Source organism: Prenolepis imparis, unplaced genomic scaffold, assembly GCF_030444845.1.
Source record: "Prenolepis imparis isolate NDT839.2.m4 unplaced genomic scaffold, iyPreImpa1.0 SCAF_4, whole genome shotgun sequence".
NCBI classification, from domain to species: Eukaryota; Metazoa; Arthropoda; class Insecta; order Hymenoptera; family Formicidae; genus Prenolepis; species Prenolepis imparis.
The window spans coordinates 16,566,989-16,593,453 of record NW_028141162.1 but is presented as its reverse complement, the minus strand read 5'-3'; the positions used below and the strand labels follow the sequence as shown (position 1 = coordinate 16,593,453).

General features: G+C 34.7%; 1 protein-coding gene across 1 annotated transcript in view; it reads right to left on the bottom strand.

Annotated features, from left to right (window-relative positions):
- Nucleotides 1-6,158: 6,158 nt before the first annotated feature.
- LOC145934631 (uncharacterized) overlaps nt 6,159-26,465 on the bottom strand; it is a 139,155-nt gene continuing 118,848 nt past the window's right edge. The window contains exon 4 of the mRNA XM_083035211.1: nt 6,159-6,242. Coding sequence (XP_082891337.1) covers nt 6,186-6,242 — 57 coding nt within the window. The 3' untranslated portion in view covers nt 6,159-6,185. The remainder of the gene's footprint in view (nt 6,243-26,465) is intronic.

Below are 26,465 nucleotides of genomic sequence, written 5' to 3'. Positions count from 1 at the left end.
AAAATAGAAGAAACGGCACACAAGCGTTGAACTCTCCGAAATAAAATTCGAAAGTTGAACAATTGCATCGAGTACCAGCCATCTGAATTTATTAAAAATCCACTTATATTCATCGAAGAATCTTTTATTACAATTTGCAGTTCGTAATATTTTTATGGATTTTTTAATTAGAATTTATACTAAAATTATACCTATGTATATAAATATCTATAAGAATTTATATATTTTTCTTTTAGAATTAGAGGATAGTTTTTCATTCATATAAAAATTATATAATTATGCATACAAATTTATATACTCGTATATTTTTTTAGAATTAGAGAATGATTTTTCATTTATTTATATAAAAACTATATATTATATAAATACATATAAAAATTTTTAGAATTAAAGAGTGGTTTCTCATTCATTTATATAAAAATTCTTATATAAAAATATATATAATAATTTATATATTCTTTTTTCAAATTAGAGCATGGCTTTCCATAAAATTAATAATCGCAAAATTGCAGTTATACAGTAGACAATTGACCACGTAATCGATATCAATCAAAATCTTATAAAAAATTTTTTGCAATATGTAATTAATAATTTTAAGCGATCCTGTGTATTGGCATTTATATTTATATATTCTTTGAAGGATGGAACATTTTATGCGTAACATTTAATTGCATAATTGCGATTCTAATTACACGAGACGAATTACGCGAATCTCCGGATCCGTTCAGTGGGTCCTCGTTACAGCGCATTGTGAATTCTTGCATCACAACAAAATATTTGCTTTTCGGCGGCTTGTTTGTATAGGTGCACGCGGCGGTTCTCCAAGGTCCCACAGCATCTTTCTTTCGGCATTCTCTGTTCCCTTCGTAGGCAGTAATCGTAGGCTGTAACTATCCTCTGTTGCGCCCGGTGCAAGTTCAATATTTGCGCCCCTTCTCCCCCTCCCAAATATCTTTAATTAAAAAATTGAACTTCTGATCTAAGGACGTTTATTCGCTGCAAATAAATGTTTTTTTTTACAAATTTTTTGCAGGTTTTTTAATTTTTTTTCAAACTTTGTGATTTTGTCCCCTTGAAGCTTGCACCCGGTGCAGGACGGCATCGCCTTACGATACTGTTCGTAGGAGATCTCTCATCTCCTTTTCTCTCTCCATCTCTTTTTCTCTCCTTGGCTTGCCAAACTTTACTTTACTATCCTGCCCGAAAACATATGCTCCAAAACAACACGTGACGAATGCGAACGAAAAAGTGCGTGCCTCTCCGCGTTCCCAAGACGTGGGAGTATGCTGAAGAGTTTTATTCTCTATATGAGACCAATTGTCGACATACAGTAAAACGCCCTGATGGATACTAAAACGTACGTTTGCGCAGTGTTTTTTAGGGAGGTTTTTCTTTTATCACACCAAATGATATATATATATATATTTTTTAACTCTGCTATCTGCTTAGAACAGTTATTAAATCGCCGAAAAAACAGCTGTTAAAAAAAAGAAAAAATAATAATAACGATATTAAAATTTACGAATAAAAATCTTTATTTAAAATTGAGAAGAATCATATATGCATTAATAAATTAGAGATAAATTAGAGTTCAAATTAAATAAATAAATCCCAGAAGAGCAATAATATATATATAAAATTTATTTTATTTTATTTATTTATTTATTTAATATTTATTTCATCATCTTCATTTATTTATTATTTTTTATTCATTTATTTAATATTTATTATTACATATGAATCTTGCAAAGTTACACATTTTTCCCAGCGATGCAAGATCTGTCAGATGTAATCGTTGTAATAATCGACACCTTGTCTTATAAAAAGTTTATTAATTTATAAAATTAATTTATATAAAATTAATTTTTATACAATAAATTTTATTAATTTTTAAGAAATTTTTTTAAGAAAATGTATCGATTATTACAATAATTTGACAGATCTTGCATCGCTGAAAAAAATGTATGATTTGCAGAATTCATATGTAAAGAAAGACTTTAAATATGCTCAATTTCACTTCATTCTTTTCTTAAGCAAAGCATATACGAACTTTATTAACATCCTACGTATATATAAAATAAATACATATGTATTATATAAATAAATTAAAATATCACTCTTCTCTGTTTCTCTTTCTTACACACAAAACTTTATAATTCATCTATTATAATTTCGTAAAGACAATATTTTTCCCAAAGTCGCCTTTATACATCGCATACGAATTGGCTACCTTTCGAATTCGCATTGCGACAAATAATTACGCGTAACCGCCAATAATCGCTAATTGCCGGCAATGAGGGCGGCCGTCTTGCAACGTCGAAGCCCCGTGCTGGAAATCAAGTCATTTGCGTTGCATTACGATCGCATTATGATTATCCTTCCCCCGCCGCATCCCCCTTCGTGGCAATTTGCGAGCGACGTAATGTCTGCCCAGGCCCCCGTCAGTCGCGTTTTGCAACTTGAATTGCACTTTTAGCTCAGACGTTCTCTTCCTCTCTCTCTCACTCTTTCCCTCTTCTCTTACCCCCTTTCCTATACCTTTATCATTCGCCGACGATGAGAAGTGCATTCTTGCGCGCGAGCGCGCAACAGTAAATACTCGCGATTTCGTGTTGGACTTCTTCTCTCTCCGGAATCACTCTCATTATTTCGCCGCGTTAATGTCAAGGTCGCGCGTTCAATTATCGCGGCGGCAAAAATTACGCATTTTTTTTTTTTCTCTAACCCGCGATGTGTCCCGAGATTCTAAGAAAATATCTTTCTACATTGACGAATATTATGTTTCAAATATGCGCGATATAGCAAAGACAATTATATATTTTATATATATTCGTTAAATAATATCTTCATAAAATTTTATTCAATAAACATTACGTAGCGTATTTATATAAAATTTTTATGTAATCTATATTGAAGATTGATCATTTTCTTCAATATAAATTATATAAAAAAATGTTATATATATAATTATATTTATTATAATATTTATTGAATAAAAATTTATACATATATATATTGTATATACATATATATATATATATATATATATATATACATATATATACATACATATAAATTATTAATTAATTAATAATTCACTAATATATTCAATATTCAATAATAATTTTATTCTTATATTTGAATGGCTAAGGTCCTGCGCACAATAAAGAAAATATTAGAAATAAATCTTAAATATTAGGAATAAGAATTATTTTAAAATAATAAAATCTAAGACTTTAATATAAAAATACAAATTCGGTAATAAAGTAAGGGCTAATAAGCTAGTAGGGGAGCCCTTTATACTCAAATTTATATTTGTATATCAGAGTTTTTTTATTATTTTTAAATAATTCCTATTCCTAATATTTAAGATTTATTTATAATATTTTCTTTATTGTGCGCAGGGCCTTAAACAAAAGAGAATTAGAAAAAAATACTTTTGATATAACTTCTGATACATTTATATAAAAGTTTATATAAAAATTCCTATAAAAACTTATATAAAAAATAGTCTTTACAAAATTTTTAAACTTATTTAATTATATATTTATTTATTATTGTATACGTTTTTTTTTTGTAATACAAAATTCAATAGATACAATTATAATTTTTAGATATGTATATTAAGTATTTTGAGCGCTGCTACAATTTGAATTCTATTTATATGTTACAGATGAACGCAGATCATAGCATCGATGCAGTCACTCAACTCTGCTGTGCGCATCGGTGAGTGAACTATTATTTTTATGTAGAAATTATATTATAGATATGTAGATTTATAGATTGTAGATTGTAGACTAGTGATTGTAGACCTCAAAATGAATGGACAACAGATTAGGATAATTTCTGTTTAAGAAAGGACAGAAAACGTATTTTATAATATATATATTAGAGAGAATGAGAGAAAAATGAAAAGAGAAACAGTTTTAACGATTACTGAAATAAATAAACGTACTATAATATGCAAGTATACGAGAAGGGAGAATTGTTACACCGATTTTTGTCTATTCACGTAGGAAATTGCACACGATCGAGAGTAATAGTTAACAGAAAAATACTGTTCAAATTGCAATTGTGTTAGTTTCGTGCATTCTGACGTTTAGATAAATCGGGACGTGAAAGAGGCTCTTAGAGATATGGTTAAAAGCGACGTGTACAAATTATGATGTGAGTGCAACAGTTGCGCCCCGTTGAACCCGATGAAAACCGAAACATGAAGGGGGGTTCCAGTGCGTGTGTCGCGAAAAAGCGCGCTTTAACGCGTAATTTGCGGGGCCCACGGGGCGTGTCGCCCTCCTCTCCCCTTGATAAACGGATTAAATCGGGAACGTGTAATTTCTTACCCCTTTGCCACCCTCTCACGTGGTAAATAGCGGCGGGACCCAGCAGGGAAAAGCGAGGGAAATTCGGCAGGAGGGTAACGGAAGAGGAAGGTTTCGTGTTACAAGAAAGCTTGCGTGAGGAGGAGAGGGACGGGGCCCGGATACGGGGCCCCCCGTACCCCGTCGTCGCGCGCGAATGGCGGCCTCCGGCCGGAAGTAAATATTATTCCCGTGGAGGTGCATCGAGATGCACTCCCAGGGGCCCCGACAATGTCGCGATTGTGCGGTGCAGCCTGGTCGACCGACATTCATCGGAGCGGACGAAGAGAGAGAGAGAGAGATTCGCGACAGGCCGGAGCCGGATTATTTTTCAAATTTTCCGGCGAGAGAAGCCCCGGCGGGTTCTCTTTGTCGGGGCACGCATTCTCGTGAGACGCTGTTTCGTCGGCCGAATGGCCTCCTCCCCGCGTTATCGCGCGCGCATCTTCTCGGTCGCGTTGGCGCGTCTCGTCGCGCAAAGGTGAGCACCGGGCCCTTTAGTTCGTTTCTTTGAGTGCCATAATAGATTATCCTTGTTTCGTTCCGAGAGAAGAATCGCATAGTCCTCTTCTATAGGTTTTCTCTTTATTTCGGGGAATTTAAATAAGAGCGAACACTTTTTTTTTTTAAGAAAAATGTGTATTTGATATCTTATTTTATGTTCTTACAAATAAAATATAGGTGCGTCATATGATGATGTGTTACAATTATGTATAATATGCAATTGTTTACATTTGCAAAGTTATGATTATGCTTGACAATAATAGAATAGCCTACAAACAAGTATTTACGAAAATAAATTGATACTTTTATTTATTAAAATCTTGAAAATGATTACATGTGCATATTACGGTGAATCTAATTAATATAAAATAATCCCATGACGGAAAATTGGCTAGAATACGTTTGGCGATGAATATGTTAAACGTTTAAAATATTAGAACAACTTTTTAAATTAAAATAATTGTAATAAAATATAAATTCGAGTATTATTTTTCAATATAAATCATAATTTATTTATGACGCGGTTTATTTAAATAAAAACTAAACAATGCCGTTAGTAAAGAATTTTTTGTTTAGCATAGTCACTTGTCAAATAACGTCCAGTGAATGTTTGTTAAAATTAGTGAGAAAAATATTCATGTTCTATGACGCAACCCATAACTTCGCTTTTTGCTTTTAATAATGTAGTTATATCAACAGAAAAATTAGTTTGATAAAAAGTTTTTCTCAAATCTAAGTTTATGACAGAGGAAAATTTTTCAAAAAGAGAACATGTGGAGAAAATGTTATCTAAATATTATTCCTGTTATCTAATCATCATCTTTTGTTCAAGAACTTGAATCGCAGTTTAATCTTTTAATCTTTAAATTATCTAAACGTTAAAAAACATGATATTGAAGTACAAGAAGATTTTGTAGAAAAATTAATTTAATTTTGTAAACTAAATCAATTTTTACATTTAATAATTTAATTTTCTGTAAATTTGAGGGATTAGAGTAGCGTAGAAAATAATATTTATTTTTTTATTCTAAAAAATAATTTTTATTTTTAAGATTATATTTTATCACAAGCCTTGTTTCAAAATTCGTAACTTAACTATAAAAATAGAAAACTCTATATTTTTAATTCAGTTTTGTCGATCTTATTGCACAAAATAAAACAATAAATTATAAATTATTGTTTTTTAATGCTTGAATACAAATATGAGAATATATTTCTGAATAAAAAATACATAACTTTTTTTTGTCTTCGTTTGCTCTGTCCAAATTTTTGTACTAACTGTGCAACAGAAATGGGTTGTCAGAGGGTCTTATAAAGGGCTTAGTTTAATCTTCTTTTGCCTGTCTCTTCGAACAGAATGCAACGCGACCAGTTCATCTAAAAAGGAAAATATAATTAAGTTAATGCAAAAATAAACAAAGAAAATCTGCTTTTGTGTGTGTGTGTGTGTGTGTGTGTGTGTGTGTGTGTGTGTGTGTGTGTGTGTGTGTGTGTGTGTGTGTGTGTGTGTGTGCGTGCGTGTGTGCGTGTGTGTAAACGATGTCTAGCCAATTTTAATCAGTGTAGTCTCAGCATTGTGATATGAAAAATTGTTCCAAGATAATGTTCAGTGATTTCTTTATTTTTAAAATAGTTGTTGATATGGCTATAATTTTATTTGATGATGGATACGTGTTGCAAATAGTGCAGATCATGAATATCAACATTGTGGAAAATGTGTATAAGTATCGCGTGAAAATGCATGCGTTCTGCACCGCATATGCAGAGCATTCCTACATTTTGAGTCATTTTATGTCATCTTAGGCTTTCAAGTCTTTAGTTTATGGATCCTTTTTTTTTTTTATGCTCTTAGATCAACCGTTTATTTGGAAAAAAAGTTGACATATTTTTTTTAACATTAATATAAGTTAATAAATATATTTCATATATTTAGTAAACAATTACTTTTATGTCAACCTTTTTATCAAATATATAAATATATTCTAGTAACAGAAATAAAAAAGATAGCTATAATAAGACATAAGATAAAAAAAACCTTTTCTTTTAATTTACACATTACAATTGCCTAAAGGAAATTGCAGGAGAGGATATTTTAATTTTTTATTACATTGATCTAATATAGCTTAATAAAAAATTCTAGTTTATATATTATATTTGAATTATTCTTATATACATATATATATTAAATAATTTTCCAGTAATTTTATTGATAATTCTATTCGATATCTTTATAAATAATTATTCAATAATTAAGGCAAATTTTTTTTATATTAAGGAATTGATTTAAACGACAAAAACCATGTGGGAAGATACAATTTCACGCTGCAAGTATTCTAAAATTTCTTCGCGAAAATTTCACGCTGAGAAAGAGACAACGATGACGAGAAGGGAAGGGAAGGGAAGGGAAAAATGCCATCCCCCATTGGACGAGTCCATTTGTCCGAACAGGGATGTCGAGTCGTGTTCTGCGCGCGTAGAAAATTCCTGGAACGGAAGATTTATTTTTCTAAAAAGAACGCCTAATGGTGCGCCACGAATCGAGAAACTTTAAAGTGGCTGAGTTACGATCTTGTAACTTAGGAGTAGGAGGCTTCCACGCACAATGTCTGCTTCGATTTCTCTCTGTCTCTCTCTAATACCTCCCCCACAACTGTCCCCTCTTTTCCGCCGTCTGTCAGATTTATTCTGTCTTTTTCTACGCTTTTCCTTTCCTCTCTCTAAAAGGATATGCTAAAAAAAAACTGCACATGTTCACAATAGTGTTCCACGTTTTCTTCTGACAGAAAACGAAAATAACGTAATAATATTATATCGAGTTTGCATAGTAAAGCTTCGAATTGTAAATAAAAATGACATTTATTGTGTAGATTTATTTCATTGAATTGATCATTATATTTGATTTAAAAAAAAATCATTTTTTTCGCATTTTTTATAAATATATATTTTTATATATACAATATTATATATTTTTTTTTCTTCTACATAAAAAAATATTTAAAGAAAGAAAAAAACATCAAGAATACAAAAATCTTTATTAAATAATTTATGAAAAAAATATGTGCAGGGTGTTCGTTTTTGAAAATTAAAAAGTTTATATAGTGAAAATTAATCTGTTTTATGCAAGCTGTTACATACAATAAAAAAATATGAAAAAAAAATTTTTTTAATGGAACCAACATATATATATATATATTTCTTTTTATATAAATCGATTCCTCACAATATTCTGCATAGAAAGTTATAAGGATAGAATGGTCAAAAAGTGAATAGTTTAAGAAATATTTTATACTTTAATTTGACGTAATCTTATACATAAACTATGAAATATCTCATAAAATATTCATTTTCCTATTATCTTACCTCAATACCTTTATGTACCAAATAATGAAAGGAATTAATTGATGTAAATAAAACATATAGTTTTCAAGAAAAAATATATAAATTGCAATTAGCAGTTACATTTTTTTCTTAAAAACAACTATGTTTTTTTACATTAATTTAGATTTTTCTTATTATTTTGTGCATAAAAGTATTGATGTAAACTTATCAAAAAATGAATATTTATTGAGAAATTTCATAATTTATGTAAGATTATGTCAAACTAAAATATAAAATATCTCATAAACTATTTTCTTTTTGATCATCCTATCCTTTATGCAAAATATTATGAGGAATCGATTTATATAAAAAAAATATGGCGGTTCCATGTAAAAAATTCAAGGTGACATTAATTTCTTTATAACAAAAATTTCTTTCAAATTTTTTTATTGCATCTAATAGATTAATTTTCACTATATAAACTTTTTTTAAAATTGTTTCAAAAATCGTGCGAACCGTTACGCTAAACACCCTGTATATTTTTTCTGCATCTCGATAGAATATAAAATACTCTCTCGTACGCAGACAAATGTGCAGGATTCGTCTTTTCGTATAGACGAAGACGAAGAAGGCTCGTAACGGGGCGGGAAACTCGCTGGAAACGTCGGCGGATTTAACGCACCGGGGAAAAACCGGTTTTCCTGCGAAAGACGCGCATGCGTGCCAACGTGGAAGGCGGGATGACGTGGAAGGAGAAAAAATATTTCTCGAAAGAAACGCGTGTAACGTAGAAGAACATACAGGAGGAAAAGAGTGCAACGTTGCAAGGCTGCGACGGGGGTGAAACCTGTTGCCACGTTGCCAGGGTTCGCCCTTTTCCCTTCTGCTCCCTTTAGCTATCTACACATCGAAGAGAGTCCATCGAAGCTCGTTCCCTTCCCTCCCCCATCCCTCTCCCCTGTTCGTTTCTCTTTCATCCTGAAAGAGTTGCGTAGATATTTTCCCTGCTTTACGAAATATACAATTATTTTTCTCTCTCTTTATGTCTTTCTGTTTCTTCCCCTTCTACCCCGGAATGTAAATCGACCTTTGCGCGCGAAAGAAAGAAAAATAATGTTCAACCCCCGTCGACCTCTTCATTTCTCCGTCCGTTTCTTTGTGGTTTTACAAATATGCTACCCGCGAGTCTTTATGACTTATGATTACACATCTCGCAGACAGCAGGAAAGTCTCATTAATGTCTGCCAATTGAGCGAGTAGTCTTCGCTTATCTCTCTTTTTATCTCCTCCTCCGAAAATGGAGATTTCTTATTCCGACCGAGATTGAAACCGAAATTGATAGTCATTATCAAAGATCAGTTTTTTTCTTAAAGGTTCTAATTATTTTGCATATATATACGAATTTACTAATTAAATATAATACATACATATATTTGATTCATCAAATAAAATGCATCCTTCACATAATTTATTAATAAAGCAGAGTCTCGAATTCTGCTTTATTAATAAGCCAGAAGATCATCAACTGAACTTAGTAACAATTTTTTGCGTGAGAAGCGAATATACAAAGCAAGCTGAGTCGCGTGAATTCGTGAGTTCCTAAAAAGAAAAAGACGTGATTTAAAATTATTATATATCGACGGTCGAGATTTCTCACGAAATGAAAATCTGGCGCTGCAAGTCCCGCGCGTTATTTACGTCTCGACTCGAACTAACGGCATTAAAACGGAAATGGGATTTATTTTTCATGCTCGGCAAGCGCGATAATGAATTCGTAACCCATTACCGGACGAAAATTAGGAACCCCGACGTGCCGATACATCATATCGGCGCCGGCCACTAATGACTCGATGCGTCACGGATATTCACGCGGCTGCCGAATGAGTCTGCGAGGATCCACCGTGGCGAATAAAAGCGAGAAAACTATTCGGGGCTGCTAGTTAAAGATGAGAAGGGAGGGGGCGAAAAGAACAAATTATGATACAGCCTTCTCGCGTCTTCGAAAAAAATAATCGTCCCGGAATGATTATATTCGCCCACAATAATTCTTGGGATTTTCTCTCTCTTGGGAAGAGAAAACAAAAATCTCTTTCTTCGAGAGCAGCGAGCTCGCGTCGTCGTCGTCGTCGTCAGCCATGGTGGAAAGCAATTAAGCTTTCCCCTGATTTATTCCCGGCATAAATAATTTCGTAGAAGTACTAATTATCGCCGGTCGGATCTATCTCCTCTCTCCTCTCCTTCTCTCCACCAACTTTGCTCTCTCTCCCCTTCTTCACCCGCTATTCTCCCTCTTCCCTCCCCTTCTCGTCTAGCTCTCCAGCATCTCACCATCGTTTACTCTCCGTCTTTCCTTCCAATTTCTGTGCGCCTCTCCCGCTATCTTCTTCCTCCTCCTCTCGCGGTTCTCTTCTATCTGGTGCCCCAAGATGAAAGCACCCGCTTCTGCGTGGCCAAACTTACCGTGAAGCGATAAATTTCTAGAAACAATAGGAAACTCCGGGGCTAGACAATAGAAGAAATATATGTACCGTCTAGTATTCGTGGTCTCCGTAGACGGAAGCGGGGCTTCGGGTTTATTTTTGGGAGGGAAAAAGAACGGTCGCGCGCGAGAGAGTATATATGAGGAGGAGGGGAAGGATAAAAGGGTGAGAGAGGGAGAGGGAGAGAAAAAGGGAGCGAAAGATGAAGAGAGAGAATGAGGAAAGAAGCGGCGCACATTTCTCATGCCTCTTGGTGGAATGAGGAGAGAGAGAGAGAGAGGGAAAGCCCTACGGATTTTCCACGGAGAATGCAAATTCGGATTGAAATATCACGGGAAAATGTTAAAGGCCCGATGAGATTTTGTGCGCGCCTTCGAAATCGTTGGAAATCATTATAATTATTGATAATTATTATGATATCTGATAATTATTAAAAGTTCTCTCGCTCCCCTTTCTCTCTTTTTTTCTCTTTGAAATATGTAGGAGAGACGAAACATGAAAATAAAATACAAGAAGATGAAGATTTATGTTTTATCAGTAAGGAGATCAAACCATCGTCATCTATATCCATTTCCTATTAAAAGCTATTATTAGAGTCCCATTAGATAATTAACGCTAGAGTTGAATCCAGATTTTCTGTCGCTTTGGATTCTATTGACGTTTTATTAAAATAATTTTCTATTAAAATATGATATATTAAAATTAAATTATATTAATATTTTATATTAAAATTAAATTTATTAATATTATATTGAAATTAAATATAATATTCGGAATAATTTTCAACCGATCAGTAATGCATTTTCCATTCATTGCTCTATAAATCTTAAAAATGTTTATAATGTTTTCCATTCCAAAAATAAATAGTCGAAAATAAGATAAACATTTTAAATAACGAGAATATTTTCAGACAATAATGTATTCGGAAAAAATCGATTTATGCGAAAGAAAACATGTTTGAGAAAAAAATGAATCACTATTCTTAAAACTAAAAATCCCTTTACTTCTGACAAGGATTTTCCGGCTCACATCGATTTTAAAAGAAAACACGCTTTATTTTTCCGAGAATTATTTTTGACAGTAATTTTTTTTTAATAGACTTTCGGCATTTTCTAATGGAGCGAAAAGCCGGAGCGCAGAAGATGAAAAGTTTGCGAAACGATGTAAATTAGAACGTGCTCTGCGCGCGTAACGAATTGACGAAGAAAAATGGAGTTTGGCGGGTTGGAGCGATCATTTCTACGCGCATTCACACATATATTCTACACACACATATATACACACGAGCATTCTTTTCAGTAAATGCGCCAGTGTGCACTATGCGCTTTGAAAATCGGCTTCGGCCATTCGACAGAAGAAGAGTTCTAACGTTTCTCGGAGTCGTAGAGACTGAGTCGATTTCCTACTATTCAAAATAATAGGAAACGTCTGACGGACGTCAGTCAACGTCACCGGTCGTCGTTTCATCCCCTGTCTTCTCCCCCTTCCGCCCCCCTTCGATAGCCCGCGGTGAGCTAGAGCCCGAAAAAAGGCGCAACAAAACATGGAAATCGTCTATCCTAGCCTCGCGTATCCGACAACGATGGCACGTTAATTGCACAGTGTTTCCAAATTAAATGCTGGTAGATAAAAAAGGAATTCGGGCCGGTCACCCTTTCTCCATATTAGACTGTTTCGTCAACAACAGGATTGACTTGCTTGGAAAAATAGTTTTAATTAAATAATATTTTTTTTAAAGCTTAAATATATTAAAATTTAATCAACGCAAAGATTATTATGTAATGTTTTATCTACCAGACAGAAAATATAGCCGTTAATTTGTCAAAAACTTTTAACGCCGAACATTCGATAAATAATCCATTTTATTATTATTTTCTTTCATTTTCTGCACCCGATAATTTACATCCCCCGAAAATATACGGTTCTTTCATTTGAAACCGGCCTTCCACCCGAAGGGACTGGAAAAGGAAAATAGACGAAACCGTTAATTAGGCGCTACGTTACCGAAAATACATTTAATCCTTATCTACGAATCGAGATCTGCGAACGAGAGAAAAAACTAGGCGTGTCCGATGCTTTAAATCCTTACCTCCCGCTGTGAAACGTCGGTCAGCAAGCGTGAACTCGCATCTGTGAAGATTTTCCTTTGTGTGCAAGACTGTCTTATATAAACTGTCGAACTCTGTATATGTGTCTTAAAATAGAACTTAAAATATAATTTTTTTTGTTTGACAGCTTTATCTTGTGGAATTTTATGTAGCTTGCTTTAAAATTCTACAATTTTAAAGAACGGAGAACATTTATTGAAAAAAAGATACATGGATTACAAGCACCGACTTTGATTAATGACAGAATGTATATCTTTTTAAATATTTTTTTTTCATTGTTTTTCATGTGCCTTTAAAATTTTTCATATAGACATGTCAATTGCACTTTACGTCGTATGCTGCTTATTTAACAAATCTATAATAGTTTTATTCTTATTTTAACAATTATATTTTGCATTGATTAACAAATTTAACGGAATTTTCAATTAAAAAGGAGACCTAAACTCGCCTCTTCCTTTCTCTCTTTTTTCCATGGATATAGTTACAAAATATTTGCGAAATTTTGAAACGCACTTGCTTCACGCAAAGGGCAGTCAGGTTAGTGGAAATTCACGTTCGCAGAACGAAATTTAAGGGCCGTCTCACCTGCCGGCGATATATTTTCCCCAGTTGCAGATGGCAAAGCGCAGTAGATGATCGATCACCGAAAATGAGAGGAAAGAGATCCCGACGTCAATAACTAATGTCCGAATTCTCCTCGAGCCCAGAGCTCACTATGTAATGACATTCGAAGATGTGAAACAAACATATGTATATATATGTATAGATATTTGATACACACGAAAAATCAAAGATTCGGGAGATTTGATATTTATTATTCATGCGTATACTAATTTTGCATAATATAACGGATGTAATGGAAAAAACATCAAAAATTGTGCATTACTTGTATAGTATAAATTATGACCAATAATGATATCATTGCAAATTTAAGAAAACATTTTAAAGTGTCAAATTGTATATATATATTACGCTCACTTTAAATAATCTATAAATAATTTGCGATACAAAATTCAAGATAGAAATCTATTTATATAATTTTATATTTCCGCGATATAATACTTAACATTTTTATATTATATATATTTTCATTTTTATTATATTTATTAATTATACAAAATATAATATAATTAAACAAAATATAATTTTTACTGCATAAATTACATATATTCTTACTATGCAAAAAACTAATTTATATAATTAAATTATTAAATTATATTATTATATAATAGCAATGTAATAAAAATATAAGTCAAATATAATATAATTATAAATAATTTTGTATATATAAATAAATGCATAGATAGAAATATTATACACATTTAATATAAATAATACAATAAATATATTATATTATTGTATATAAGTATTCTTCAATGTTTTTTCTGTACTACACAAAATTATAAATAGAATTCCATATCTCGAATTTTGTCACAAATTATCTCTTAAACAGTACTCTTTATCTTCAAAATCGTATTCTCTCTCTCGCGGGAGATTATAATGTAAGCTGAACAAGCTTGCATCTCGTACATTCCTCGGCTGCGCATTCGTGCCTCCGTGTCTTTTTTGTTCACACCGTAGCCGAACGTAAACGCCGCATGCTCTCGATTTATCTCGCATCTCGCGAAGCCGAGAGGGTAGTAGAATACGAGAACCGAAAAGAGTATCGACACGGATTTTACCTTATCCGCGGTATCTTACGCACGGCTGGAAGAAATCCCCGGGGAGAGATGCCTGCTTCACCTCCTCAGCATCGCGTAGACGCCAACGTCGATCGACGGTAATTTATGGCGTCGACGTCGCCGACTATCGGTCGATTCCGATCGGCGACGAAGACATGGAGAAAAAAAACCGGCGCCCGCGAGTAATGACCGAGTATCGAGAAGACACGACTACTTTTAGCGGACGTGTTGCATGTGAAACGCATGTATTTTCCGATTTTTCATCGATCGAGTAAACGAGTACGTCATTTCTTTTCTAAAAAAAATTCGTATATTTTTATATTTTTATGTATTATATTTATTTAAATTCGTATATATTAGTTATATTATATTTTTATTTATTTATTTAGTTATTCAATTTGTACATATACGTAAATTATTATGCTCTTTTAGAAGGTGATTGCAACACTCATTTATTTTCTCATTTTTTATCAATCGAATAATCAAATATTCTATTATTTTCCTAAAAAAATTTGTATTTTATATTATATTTATTAATTAAATTCGTATATATATTAGTTAGGAAATGACGTATAGAGATGACATATTTTTAACAAGCGCGGAAAAATTTTGCCGTATCATCGCGTTCTTTCGAAAGCCGAAAAAAAGATGAGAGAGAAAGAGGGCGGGGTAGAGGGAAAAAGAAGTTCGCCGCTAATGGCGTTTCCCTAATGAATGCTTTCTTTGTCCCGGGCAAACAACGGGGTCCAGGACCCATCTTGCCTCGAAGCTGTGCGCCGTGAGATAAATAAATTCAAGACTTTCGCGAAGAAAAAGAACCAGAGCAACAGCTGTACTTCTTTATCTAACAAGTCTGTCTCGAAATCGAACGCGAGCTCGCTCGCGCTTCTCTCTTTATCCCTTTTCATCCCTTTACCATAAGTAGCGATGTCAATCGCGCTAAAGTGTCAAGGGAAAAGTAATATGAATATTTATCTCCGCTTAAAAGTTAATATTAAAATTTATTAAAAATGACAGCATAATTTTCCTAAATTTTTATGATGTGTAGCTTTTTATTTATAGATGATATATGTTGAAGAAAGTAGTCATTATTAATAATTGAAAATGAAAATATCCTATTATGAAAGTAGTCATTATTAATAATTGAAAATATTGTCTTTTTCAATTGTTAATAGTGTCTACTTTCCTTTAACGAATATAATACAATATATAAATTAAAAGCTATAAATTGTAAAAGCTTAAGAAGAAAATTATACTATTTTTTTTCCAAAAATCCATGAAACCGATTTTTTTTAACTCGAAATAAAATTCAATTCTGAACGAGATATCAATTAATCCTGTTGAAAATAGCAATATTTATCAGCTTGCTTATGTTCTGGTTTCACTAATTTTTTTTTTTTAGTCAGATATTTCGGCGATTCGATGTCTTGAGAAAACTAGGCCTTGCAAGAGTCGCGGATTATTAATTCCACGTCTGAGCGACGAGCCGGCTAATTTTTGCTCCGAGCCAATTCCGACCCGGCCGCGTCCTTGGGCGTCTCCTCGCCGCTTAATAATGCAGAATGCACACACAGTGTGTCAGTGTGCCAATCCCTACCCCGACTGACGAGCGACAATTCCGTTCCCAACACAGCAGTTTCCCGCCGTTGAAACTTGCACGAGGTAACGCGATCGCCGGCTGTCATTTCTCTTGTCGAGAATCGACCATTTGGCGCGAATGTGTCCTTTTGTGTATCTCGTGGGATAATATAAAGGATCCTTGCCAAAATCGTGCCCGACCAAGAAAATATTAAAAAACGTCTTCCTGCTCTTTGAATTCGTTCGCTTCTATAACACAACAACTATTAATCTTGATCACTTAAGAGTATAATTTATGTATCATCAAAAAAAAAATGGTATAATTGAGAAAATTTTCTCTTCATTTAGTTTCGTTAAAATTCCATCGACATATTATTTGTGCGAAAAACGATGGGCGATATAGATCAGAGATACGTCGACCGGCTACATCTTAACTATGTTGATTCTATTCTAAAAACAACCTTCCGGAATCCTAAGATTCAGCCTCGTCCACTCCGCGCGCGATAGCACCTTTTCGACCCTTTTTCCACGCGTCAGGACACCCGAATCAGAATCCTGTACAGTATTGACGTAGTTTGAATACAGGGTGCGAGAAGAGGAAGGACACAACAGGGAGAGAGAGAGAAGAAAGGAGAGACGCGGGAGTCCAGAGAACGGTCTTCCAAGTTCACATTTCTCTCGACGCCGTCTCGTTTTCCTTCCCCCCATCCCCTCTCTCTTCCACCCCCCATCCTTTCTCACCCCTTGCCTTTATCCCGCGTGTGTGTCCCCTCGCCGATTCCTACACCTCGCGTCCTTCCCCCGTTGCCCTCGCCCTCTCGCGCGTCTTCCCGTCTCCCCCTTCCCACCCCCTTCTGGCCCCCTGCACACACATATCCGTCCACCTGTTTCCCTCCTTTCCTTCCCGGCGCCATCGCCATCCTCGCCCGGCACCCTCGCGAACCATCCGAGCTATCCGAACCCCTCTGGATATCTCCATACGCCACTTACTGGGCTCAGGATGTTCTCCGCGCGCCGTACGTGAGCGGAATCTGCGAATGAACCTCCGGGTTAAGCGACCCGTATAGCTTTTATCAATATCGGGCCGCTTCGGCGCTTTTATCGCGACTATGTCCTGGCGCGCATCGATCTATCGAGTTCCCCATGTGTATCCTCCGTTTCACGATATCTCTCTGGAGAATAACTTGCGCGGAAATGCGCGATAGTTGCAGAAGATACATCGCAAAGATACCTGATGAAGGGAGCCAACAGATTAAAAAAACCTTTGGGGTTTCTCCTCTTGGACATTCATCATGTTTATTATGTGATCCATGTCAAATTATATATTATTGTTATATCAATTTATACTTGTAATAGATTTTTCATTCTTTGTCATCTTCGTGCAATCTACTTCTCGTCTTGGAGAATTTTACACCGATTCGCGTATTACAAAAATATAAGCTTTACTTGCGAGCCGAAAGAGAATTTCAACGGAGAAATCAGATTGCTTGAGCCTCGCAAATTCGCGTCTTGTCCAAGAGCCGGGTTGCTTGAGCGTCACTGGTTACTCGGACGCTCTTCGTAGGGATGGTCACCCTTCGCCGGACTGCAGAATGTTGTCGCTGGAGGCGGCGGCAACGATGGCCAGGGAGATGGGGTGGCTTGTGGAGCGGCCGGCTATAAGGGGGTGGACTCTAAAGTCCACCCCAAGGGTGGCTACGAGCGAAGGAGGGTGCACGAGAGAGAGAGAGAGAGAGAGAGAGAGAAAGGGGGAGAGACAGGGGGAGACAACACAGGAGAATTTACGTTCCCCGGTGAATTCCTACAGGACCTCATATCGCGTGCGCGCGCGCGTCCAACACACTCATAAGGAACCGGGAACCCCTTGCACGCACACACGCGTAGAGAGAATGTATAGCCTCGGAAAATTCTCGCCGTCCCCGGACGGATTCTACAGCTAGTTCCAAAGGAGCTCTATAAATCCTTAAAACACACATGGCGACCACTTTTTTCGACTGCGATTTCTGCGGCGCTACACGTGTCCAGCATCACAGTCCCTTCAAGCAACATACTCGCATACGTCTTACAAGGCGTATTTTACGCTGGTATCTTGTGCGAAATAGATTATCATATGCTATCTTTTTTCTTATCGATGTAATCGAAGAAAGCCATCGAAAAAAAAAATATATATATAGTCGAATAAAATTTTTTAAATATTTTAATACATTTTATTAATTATTTTATATCGATTTTTTGACAACAGTGTAATCTCTTTCATTTCGTCAAATCAATCAGCGATAAAGAACGCTGTTGCATTTAAAGATCTTTTTTCCTTTTATTTCTTTAAGAGATGGATAAATGTCACAAGTTTATCATAATACAAAAAAGCTTATATTTAAATATTATTACTTGATCTGTCTATTGTTTTGCATATATTATTTAATTACTCCTATTTAAAAATATTTATTATATTTGAAGAACTTTTATCTCTTTGAGAGGTAATTGCTATAGATTTTTTGAATCATAATTATATTTATTTCAATATTACTTGAGTTCTCTATCTTTTTCCAAATATTACTTAATTATTCCTCCTTAAAGATATTTTTGTATTTAAAGTTTTTTTTTATTTTTATCTCTTTGAGAGATAATTATAAATTTTTTCATCATAATGCAAAAAAGCTCTTATTGCACATATTTCTTAATTATTTCTATTTAAAGATATTTTTTGTACTTAAAGATATATATTTTACATTTATCTCTTTAAGAGATAATTATTATAATTTTTTTATTATAATGCAAAAAAGCTTATATTTTAATATTACTTGAGCTATCTATCTTTCTGCACAAATTAACTAATTATTCCCGAGTCATCGATCTCAAAAATCTTTATTTTATTAATTATCAAAGCAATTATGAATTTATTACGCAAAGAATGAGTACGCGGATTGCGGTTTATTTTTCATGACAACGTACATTTGTTCCAACATTAGATCGGCCTGTAGTGACGCAAGTTGTACGTATTGTCGACGGAAAATGTCAATAAACGCGCGTAGGAACCTTAACGGCGGACCAAACAGAAGCGGCAAAAGCAAGGCGCCAATCACGCGCGAAGGCAAACAGTCCTGCGGACCGCCGCTGATTGCCAGGAAAGTCCTTCCAGGAGCTCGTGTCCTGGCGGTAGATGCGATTCGCCACCGTCGCGTTCCCTGAATACGAAATCAAAAGACAGCCAGGTTTACGCTAACGCGCGGCTTCCTCTCGAAAATTGGCGCATTCGAGTAAATACGAGAGATTCCGGAGAGAGATCTAACGAGAATTTCCACCGAGGAGAACTTTTCTTTTATTCAACGATATATTGAACTAAACGTGAAATCAGGATAATATGCCTCGCGCGCCTGTACATTTTAGAATAATAATTAATTTTCTCTTTACAATTTTTGTTAGGAGAGCACATGTGAGCACAAAAATGGCCTGTTTTCGGGAATTTTTTCTCAGTAAATAGTAATCAATGCAGGGTTTTCTTATTTTATTCGTTATATATATTTGAGTGTATGTATATAAAAAATTATTAAGTTTTATAAACAATTATATTATAAATAATTTTTATGACAAGTTAATCAGTAATAATTCCAGTGTCTACATGATAAATAAAAATATTTTCGTGTAAAGAAATGTGTTATAGTTACGATCTGTCAAGGGGAATTTTTTAATTTATAAAAATTCACGAAATTAAGTAACTTGAAAGAAAAAGTTACAAGTTTGCTTTAAAATTTCTTCCACTTTTTTGTTACAAAAAAAAAGATGGACAATCAAAAAAGCCATTAGAACTTGTCTACATGATCATAAAAATTATAATTTTTTATAAAACTGAAATAATTTTTTATATACATACACACTTAAATATGTAAAATAAAAAAAACTTTGTATTGATTACTATGTTATTTACTGAAAAACAATTTTCGAAAATAGACCATTTTTTGCGCGAGACAAAAATGTGTCTTCTTAAGGAAAACTTTTAAAAAAATCCTTTGAATTTATAATTTAATTCCCAAAGATTTAGGAAAAATATTTTATATATAGAGATATGTCCTAAACATTTTGAGACTTTTCAGAACAATTTGTTTTAATAGGACTTGTTTTGCAAATTTAAAGAAATGTTTAAGAAATGCTTGTGCAGAATTTCCGTGAGTTTACGATTATTTCTCGTGCGAAGGGAAAAGAAAATAACGAGAATAAGTTGTCGAGAAATCAACTTAGGCGATCTTGACCTTCTCGATTTGATTCCATGGCGCCGATGTCGAAAGAAGCGTCGAATATCGGGGACGCGTGAGAGAGATAGAGAGAGAGAGAGAGAGAGAGCCATGTTTCGCTTGTCCAAGGCTTCGGTCTCGTGAATATTCCAAGCTCTAAAAGCTTTCCCCTCTTCCCCCGGGCTGTTCCTCCCACGCTAGAGCAACGACGAGCGAGAAGGATCCGTCACGTCCATAACAAGCTATCTTTCTTTCTCCTTCTCTCTCTCTCTCTCTCTCTTTCATCTGCGTTCCTCTTTACATTCTCGCTTCCTCCCGATCTAGGCCTCTTCGAGGCCTCAAAGGGTCCAGAGCTATGGAGACGCTGGCACCGGGGGAGAGAACCGGTGCGGAAGACAGAGAAGGTAAACACCGAACAAGAGGGAGAGATAGGATGGGAAGAGAGGAGGAGAGGGAGAGAGAGAGAGAGACAAGGAAGGGGCTAGCCATCGCGCCTACGTTAGGTAAATTCGGTGTAACTCGAAGGGATGAGGATAAGAGCAGGTTGAGATGAAGTCGGGGGAGAGTTGGACGAGAAGGAGAGGAAGGGGTGAAGGAGAAGGGCGAGAGAAAACGGGGGAGTAAGCGAATAGGAGACCATTGCCCACAGGGGTGGACCAGTGATCGATAGCCACACACTTCGGCCACCACCACCTTCAGATCCCCGGACTCTTCCTATGTCGGCCTGCGAAAGCTGTACGTAGCTTGCGGGTTGCCGAAGATCGTCGAGTTTGCGAAATTGCGAGCAGACTCGGGAAGAGACGATAGGTAAACGGAGATGAAAAAAGAGACCATGTTACGTGCGGATCGACGTGATAAAGATGCTTGTTAGATTCGAATATCGAAGAAATTCTTTAACAATAATATTAATATGCGCGAAAAATTACGTTTATATCCCCAAAGTTTTGCAATAATTAGCGATATGTGAGCAGAAATTATATAAAAATTGTTATAACTTCAAAGCTTTAAGATTTTAATGTGTCAAATTTGAAGAGTTTCTGACACAAAATTTTTATCGTCTTCTAAAAAATAACATTTTGTTTTACAAACGCAAATAATCCCTTTCACGTTTACATCCGTCAGATTTTACATGAAAATTCTTACAATATGTGACTAGAAATTATGTAAAAATGTTTATATCTCAAAAATATTAAGAGTTCAATGTTCTCCCACATTTTTATGAAATCTTTCAGACAAAATTTTTATAGTTTTTTAAAAAATAATTATAATAAATAACTATAAAAAATAATTATAATAAATAACATTTGTTTTATAAACGCAAACAATTCTTTTTATGTTTATATCCACAAAATTTTGCATGAATATTCTTAGCAATATGTGAACAGAAGTTATATAATATTTTTCATATCTCAAAAGTTTTAAGATTTCAATTTTCCAAATTTTTATGTGTGATGACTTTCAAAATTTTCATTGTTTTCTAAAAAATAACATTTTTATTTTACAAACACGTAAACCATTCTTTTTACGTTTATAGCCGCCAGATTTTTGCATGAAAATTCTTAGCAGTATATATAAATAGAAATTATATAAAAATTGTATTCGTATCTTAAAAACTTTAAGATTTTAATATTCCAAAATTTTTTATCTTTCACAAAATTTTCATTGTTTTCTAAAAAATAACATTTTTGTTTAATAAATGCAAACAATTTCTTTCTCGTTTTTTGCATTATGTAGGTACATATAAATTACATGTCATGGAAATAAATACGAAAAATATTTGCTATTGTCACTTATCGGTCTCGTGTCTCGTGAGGATCATTAATTTTCAGACACTCACTTTAAAGCAAATTCCTACAATTTTCTTATACAAGTTTCGTTCTTCAATGATTCAAAAGAAATTCTTTTGAATCATTAGTTTTTTTGACATGGACGGCACGCTGTCCGGCGCTGTTTATTCAGGTGCCGCCCGAGGATTAGAGTTTCCCATGCAGATTTTCCATAGTACAATTCTCTTTTCAAAATCCGCACTGTAGTAACATAATGCCGTGCCATAATGACATTACTGACTAACTGAACATTTTTCAACGGCAAAATTATACATGGTATTGTGCTCGTCTTTTTTCAAAAAATTCAAAAAATGTATATAAAATTCAGGAACTTATTATTTTTTTAATGATCTGTAAATCGAATAGGTTTGCACAGTTATTTAACAATAATAATTATCTAATCTTGTCTATAATAATTATATATATTTCTTTTTATTTTATAAATAATATTCATGTCAAAACTGTAAATGTTGCAAGTAACGTTAATATAATTTAAGCATTTTATTTTTAATAATAACTATATATTTAAATTTATTAAGTTAAGTTAATTAAAATCGCTGCTCATATGATGACATATTATACTAAATAAAATTAAAAAATTATAAAAATCATTATACAGTGCATGTAATACATATACAATTTAAGATACATATCTGAAGATAAGAAATATAAGAAAATATGAAGATAACTATAAGAAAGAATAGCGTTTTACGCGTTAAAGAGAGAGAAAAATTCTCTCGGTCCTTTTGCAGTCGCGCAGTTAAATTCACCGAGATGCACTTTTCATAAGGGGAGAGACATTACTTCTTCTCCGCCATTACGACATACGAAAATTAACAACTACTTCCTGGCGCGACGAGAGAGCACATATACACATTCGATGCTTCTTTCTTTTTCCCCGAAACCCGCGCTCGACTAATTGCAACCATGCGAGCGTATTTTCTGCGTTCCAGTCGGGGATGGGAAAAATGAGCCACCCTCTCTCCCTCTTCTCCTCCGCGCAGCCTTCCAAGCCTTCGCAAATGCATTGTGTGCATAGGGAACCGCCACGTCAGGCTTTAGCGAGGACATTTTGCGAACACGTGCAACATCACGCATTCTCTCTCTTCTTCCTTCTTTCCTTTTCCTGCGTTCCTAAGTCCCTTTTCTGACCCTTCACACCCTCCCTCTTTCCCCTTTCCTCCGAGTTTCTCTTTTTCGCGCATTTTGGTCTCCGTCTTTGCCGCTTCTCTCTTTCTCTCCACATTTGCAGTGGAAATTTCCCAAAGTCCGCGATTAGCCGCATTCAGTAATGACAGGATTTTCCCGGAAATCTCGGTGGGAAACTTCGCCGTCGCAAATTTATTTTTATTGCGCGGCCTCGGCCACCGATGAGGATTAAATCTTATAATCGTAATACGTCGCGGCCTCGAGTGGCGAGTTTATTAAATTACGAAAGCCTGGTTATATCGCAAAGAGAGAAAGATCAGCGTTAGACATTAAGGTTTTGGTACAGCGCATGCGGTAAATTAATCGGATTAATTAAAAGCAGTGAGAAAAATCTCGCGCGATCGACATTTCGCGATAAAAGCAGAGATAAACATCGTTAAGAGCTTACACACATATACATACACTCGCAAATGTCATTTTTTTAAAAATTTTCTTCATTTCTGCGAATCCCATCTCGTATTTTAAGAGAGAAAACTCTTTTTTCGTGGAAAGATCTTTAATTCCGCTAAACGTGCGCGCACGTAGCAAATATAATTCCATTTATTAAAAAAAAAGACATAAAAACGAAACGTTGCATATTTTTAAACGACATAAAATTGTACGCGATTAAAAGTCGACGAATTTATCTTTGTTATTCGTAGACTTTTAATTTTTTCCTTCTCTCTCTCTTTTTCGCTTTTTTTTGTCGCGCGTACATCATCTCATTGTTATGTATCGCATTATGTTACAAAATGGCGATAAAAGAAATCAACTGCTTCATTATGGATCTGTCAAATGTTACGAGAGCCCGCGACGTACGTTTTGATTTTCACAGAATCCATTAGTTTAAACCAGAATATTATTTATAAAATAAAAAAAAATAAATAAAATTGAAGGGGATATTCCCTTGGTTTATTTTATAAAAAAAAAAGATTCTATAAACATATGCCCTAAACTTGGAAAAAAACAGTGGCGTATTATTTTCTCATTAAAAAGACTTTAATATATGATTATCCATGGTCCTGGTAAATTTAAAAATGTTTTATCTGTACTGGAAAGTAGAAAATTCTTAATTCTACATGTATAGGTACAAAATTCGAATAAAATATCTTTAAATATTTTCGAGATTTTCAAAATTTTTATATTTTTTTGCACAATTTTGACATTTTATATTTCAAAAACGAAGCAGTTTAAGGCTTTAAGGCATATGTTTATAGGATCTTTACTTCATAAAATTAGTCAAGGAATATCCCCTTTAATTTTTTGTACTTACTTAAGAAACATCTTGTATAAACATATAAAGATCTTAAGTAACAAAAAATTAAAGGGGATATTCCTTGATTAATTTTATGAAGTAAATGTCTTATAAACATATTTTCTTTAAACTGCTTCGTTTTTAAAATACAAAAAGTCAAAATTGTGTAAAAAAAGCATTTTGCTATGTCTTTTGGCTCTTTTTCATTTGAATAACCTAATCTATATTTTTTTATTAAATAATTATATATAATTAATAAAAAATTATATACAATTATCATAAAGAAAATTAGACAGTTATTATTATACTATAAATAATTGTGCAAATCTTTGATTTATCTGTCAGATTTATAGATTAAGAAAATAAGTTCTTGAATTCTATATAAACACTTTTTGAATTTTTGTTAGAAAAAATGAACAATACTCGACAATACTATATATAGACATATAATTTTACCGTTGATAAATTTCCAGTTACTCAGTAGAAAGCGCAGAATAAATTCTCTCGAGTCGGAGGTTGTACGTCGTTTCGGTGGAGCCGCGTCGCACCGGAATTATTTACGTTATCCTCGACGAGAGCCGTCGTTCGCGGCGACGATCTACGTAGCATTTCGGGGGACAGAGGGAAGGGGAGGGAAAGAGGAAATAAAGGAGGAAAAGGAAAGAGAGAGAAAGGTGAGAAGGGACAGGCGCCACACGAAGGTAAAAGCGGGAATAAGGGACGCTGTGCCCCAGGAGAGCCGAAAGCCCGGGATTTGTTTTCAATCCCACCCCCCTTCCTCATCCTTCAGTAAGTCCGAACGTAATTTTCCGTAACGGAGTCAACCTCGATGGGAAAGCGCAAAAGGTCCGACGCGAAAATTATTCCGGACGCGGATTAATATTTATATGAACGAGACGAACGAATTTTGTCGCGCGACCCCGATTTTGGAAAATTAGGAAAGGAGGAACATTTTCTTTTTACATTTGTTATCGCCGAGATGCGAACATTTGGGGGTTTATTTCATTATTTTTTTTTTTTTGCACCCTTTGCCGGATGAAATAATGATACGAATCGATAAGTTTTAAAGAAAGAACATGATGTATTATTTTTAGATAACAAAAATTTTTAAAAGCATTGCGATATATGTAATGGGTGTTTTAACTTTGATATTAAGTCATAAATAAATGTTAAGTCCGAAAATGTATCATAAATATATCGCGTTAGATGCGAAATTTCGAAAAATGGAAGAATCAGCTGATATGTGTCAAATGTGAGAGCAATAAAAAACGGACCCCAAACTGCTCGCCGAATCGATGGAGAACACTGGTCTCTCGAAAATCTTATCTGACCCGAGTAGAACAATTCGGGGATTTTTCTAAGGGTGGTGTCCGCGCGAGGGTGAAATATCGCGAGAGAATTCGTTTTTCACGCAGCGGGCTGCGGCGTGAGATGCAAAAAGGCAAATAAAAAGAAGCACGACGACTCTCTGAATGCAGCCTGTACGCATTTGGCATGGATCTCCGACGATCTCTGGTAAACCGTCACGATTTTCGTGCGATTGTCGCTGCAGAATAGTGCGACAAGCATTGTGTTCGTCGAAGAAGAGGGGAAAAAAAACGCAGCGGGTGGCAAACGTTAGAAAATTCACCCCCGAAGGCGGAGAAAAACTGCAAAGGAAAGAGATGGAGTGAGAAAGAGAGAGAGAAAGAGAAACGGAGCCGAGGGGGGCTAAGCTTTTCGAAGGATGAGGCTCTCTCCCCTCCAGTATCATCCAGTCTTTATTGTGTGCTCGCCGACGATGTGGTGTGTTCTCTTGTATTTCGTTCTCTCTCGCTCCTTCAAATTTTCCTTGGCGTGTGTATCTCCTTCTGTCCATATCTCTCACAGAAGTTCGCAGTGACGTATCGTTTTACATTTCCTGTAGAATGAAAAGCGTGAAACTTTAGCGTGGATG